This window comes from Nestor notabilis, unplaced genomic scaffold, assembly GCF_000696875.1.
Source record: "Nestor notabilis isolate BGI_N333 unplaced genomic scaffold, ASM69687v1 scaffold24289, whole genome shotgun sequence".
Classification (NCBI taxonomy): Eukaryota; Metazoa; Chordata; class Aves; order Psittaciformes; family Psittacidae; genus Nestor; species Nestor notabilis.
Genome location: NW_009944576.1, coordinates 1 through 2801, shown reverse-complemented (window position 1 = coordinate 2801; position 2801 = coordinate 1). Strand labels below are relative to the sequence as shown.

The 2801-nt window shown below is 53.9% G+C and overlaps 1 protein-coding gene across 1 annotated transcript in view; it reads right to left on the bottom strand.

Moving 5' to 3' along the window:
* Window positions 1–1606, bottom strand: part of SLC43A2 (solute carrier family 43 (amino acid system L transporter), member 2) — a 26139-nt gene extending 24533 nt beyond the window's left edge. The window contains exon 1 of the mRNA XM_010022479.1: window positions 1419–1606. Within this exon, the coding sequence (XP_010020781.1) occupies window positions 1419–1536 (118 nt within the window). The 5' untranslated portion in view covers window positions 1537–1606. The remainder of the gene's footprint in view (window positions 1–1418) is intronic.
* Between the last annotated feature and the right edge of the window lie 1195 nt (window positions 1607–2801).

Genomic DNA, 2801 nt, shown 5'->3' with positions numbered 1-2801 from the left:
GGTGTAGCTGGTCTCCCATCCACCGCCCAAGCCACCGCTGGGTTCAGCAGTGATGACCAGACATTTGAGGACAATAAGGAATTTGACTACATCAGTTTCTCCTCAGAAACTCAGTTCTCTTGCCTCAGGGCACAGTTTGGTCACCGGGAGGAAGAAATTGCCCCCAGGGCAGCAATTTCACCATAGTCCAAACATTTGCATGATCCCTGTGGCCAGGGCACTCCCATGGGGACAACCATGGAAAACAGGGGTGAGGAGCCAAGGTGAATCCTGATTTGGGGCAAAGGCAGATGAATTGAAAGCCATCAAAGCAAAGGGTGGGAGGTGGGCCCCAGAGGAAGCAGGGCTCATCTCAGGAAGCAGACAGGAAAAGGGCTGCTTTAGGAGACAGTCAGCGTTTGCTTATCAACTCGTGTGTGTCTTATCTCTGTGGCAGAAAGCCTCCACCTGATAGGTTTAATGAGATCTCTTACACAGGTCCATGACAAAGCCACCGTGGCTTGGAGACAACAGAGCAGCCTTGAACACAAGTCCTGCTAAACACATCTCCAGCTGCTGAAGACTCTTCCTCAGCACCCAAGTGACATGAGCACACTTGGAATCGTAACACTATGAGCTGAGCATACAATGGAGATTAAGCAGCCAAGCTGGTGGAGGTCTCAAACACTTCCATGTCTGCTTCATTTCAGCTCTCCCCCTCTATTCTCAGCCATTACCCACAGAGGGGTCATGCACTTGTTTCCAACTCTGTTTCTTCCCCTATGCTTCCTCCTCCATCCCCACACTCACCAGCCCTAAACGGGCTGATCCACCTCCTTATCTCATCCACCACCACACAGCGCAAGCACCCGAGCAAGAAAGAGGCAGAGCTCCTGCCTCTCTTCACTCTGCTATTCCCTTCTCTGGGACGAGAAGGCGGATCTCAAGCCCTCAGAGACACGACCTGGTTTAAGCACATCCTGGGTGTCTGAAGACAGAGAAGAACAAAGCATCAGCAGCACTTACTTCTGCAACATCTCAGACAGCAGCACTGGCCTCCCCTAATCCTATTGTCACCCAGGCTCTTTTCTTTCCTGCCACTAAGGAGAGGACACCTACAGTTTCCCTCTACAAACTCAGAACACCCTCCCCACAAGTCACCATCTTCCAGATGCAGAGATGATCCCATGGCCAAGTGGAAGAGGCTGTCAGAAAAGCTTTTACCTCATCTATAAGACTTCTTTTCCAATCACTCTGCAAAGCAACAGCAACTACAGACACATCACAGCATCACAAGGATGCCATTGGCTTTGGAAGGGAACAACACATCCCTTCCTTCTACCCCAGGAGTGACCTGGAGCTCAGCCCTGCTCTAGTCAATCCCACAGCACCAAACCTCAGCAGCAGCTTATTCACACAAGTCTCCAGAGCATCCTTACCAGACTCGTAGCACAGGTAGGAATAAAACCCTTCTGCTTTCAGCATGATGAGGAGGGAGCCCCAGCCCAGCAGGACAGCAGAGAAGAGCAGGTTCTCAATGATGGCTGTGGACGCCATCCACCAGCGCCGGCGATGGGCCACCAGCGCGGGGGGGGGGGGTTAGCCAGTGTGGGTGCCATTGCTGTGTGGGATGATGGCCTTGATCAGCCTTAACCTGCAGGGACCAGAACAACATCCAGTGAGTCCAGAGACACAGCACAAGCTGCTCGGAGAGCGCAAACCAGCCTGGTTTAAGAGATCTCTCTAGTGGGACACAAGCAAACCTGCCTGTGAACGAAAGGCACCCAGGAGCAAACTTGTTCTTGCAGGTACCAGCTCGCCAAGTTACCTGGAGGGATGGGGGAGCACCGGTGCCCTTGGAGCAGCCCCTCTGGTGCACACAATGTGACAGAGGAGCCTTCAAGGACTCGGTTCCACCTCCCGAGCACCAGGTATGGAAATGGAGCAAGTACCAACCGCCCGGAGCCCACTGGCCATTGCCTGCATGGGGTGAGCAACCCATGTACAGGGCATTAAGGAAACACACGCCAGAGGAGAAGGCTTCAAACAATCTCCTGGCTGCTTAAAGGAGAGGCCCAAACAGTGGCTTCAATGACCCACAAGGTCTGCTCTGCCCCATGCAGGAGCACAGAGCTGCTCTGGAAGGTGAGCATGGATCCTGTATAGGATCAGAACCAGCCAGGTTGGAAAAGACCTTTAAGATCATCAAGTCCAACCATTACTGTGGCTGCCCCCTCCCTGGCAGTGTTCAAGGCCAGGTTGGACACAGGGGCTTGGAGCAACCTGCTCTAGTGGAAGGTGTCCCTGCTCGTGGCAGGGGTTGGAGCTGGAGGAGCTTTAAGGTCCCTTCAACCCAAATCATTCTATAGTTACCCCAGGATTGCCATGCCCACCACTAAACCATGTGCTATGTCCTATATATGCAGTTTATACCACATATAAGTGCATTGGGCGTATATTACATGCACAGATGTCTCATTAAGGAGCCCTTTTAGCCTTTTTTGTCTAGCTACCAGAGCCCCCCCAAGGGACACGGCTGCAACGTCCTGCCCCACCCCAGCCAGCTCCATCCCAGCGCGCTGACGTGCCCTATGGATGCTGCAGCGGGATGAGCCGTCTCCAGCTCCACTTGTCCCACTTCCCGGGGCCCATCAGGATGATTCGGGACCAGACCCGGCTGGCCAAGGGGCTGCACGGGGAAGCCCTGAGGTGCAGCAGCAGCACCAGGGCCATAAGGCAAGTGGCCATTTTAGACAAGCTGAACCTCTTCCAAGCCCAGAGCACGCCCCAGTCACGCACCGAGGGAAAACCCAACCGGCACA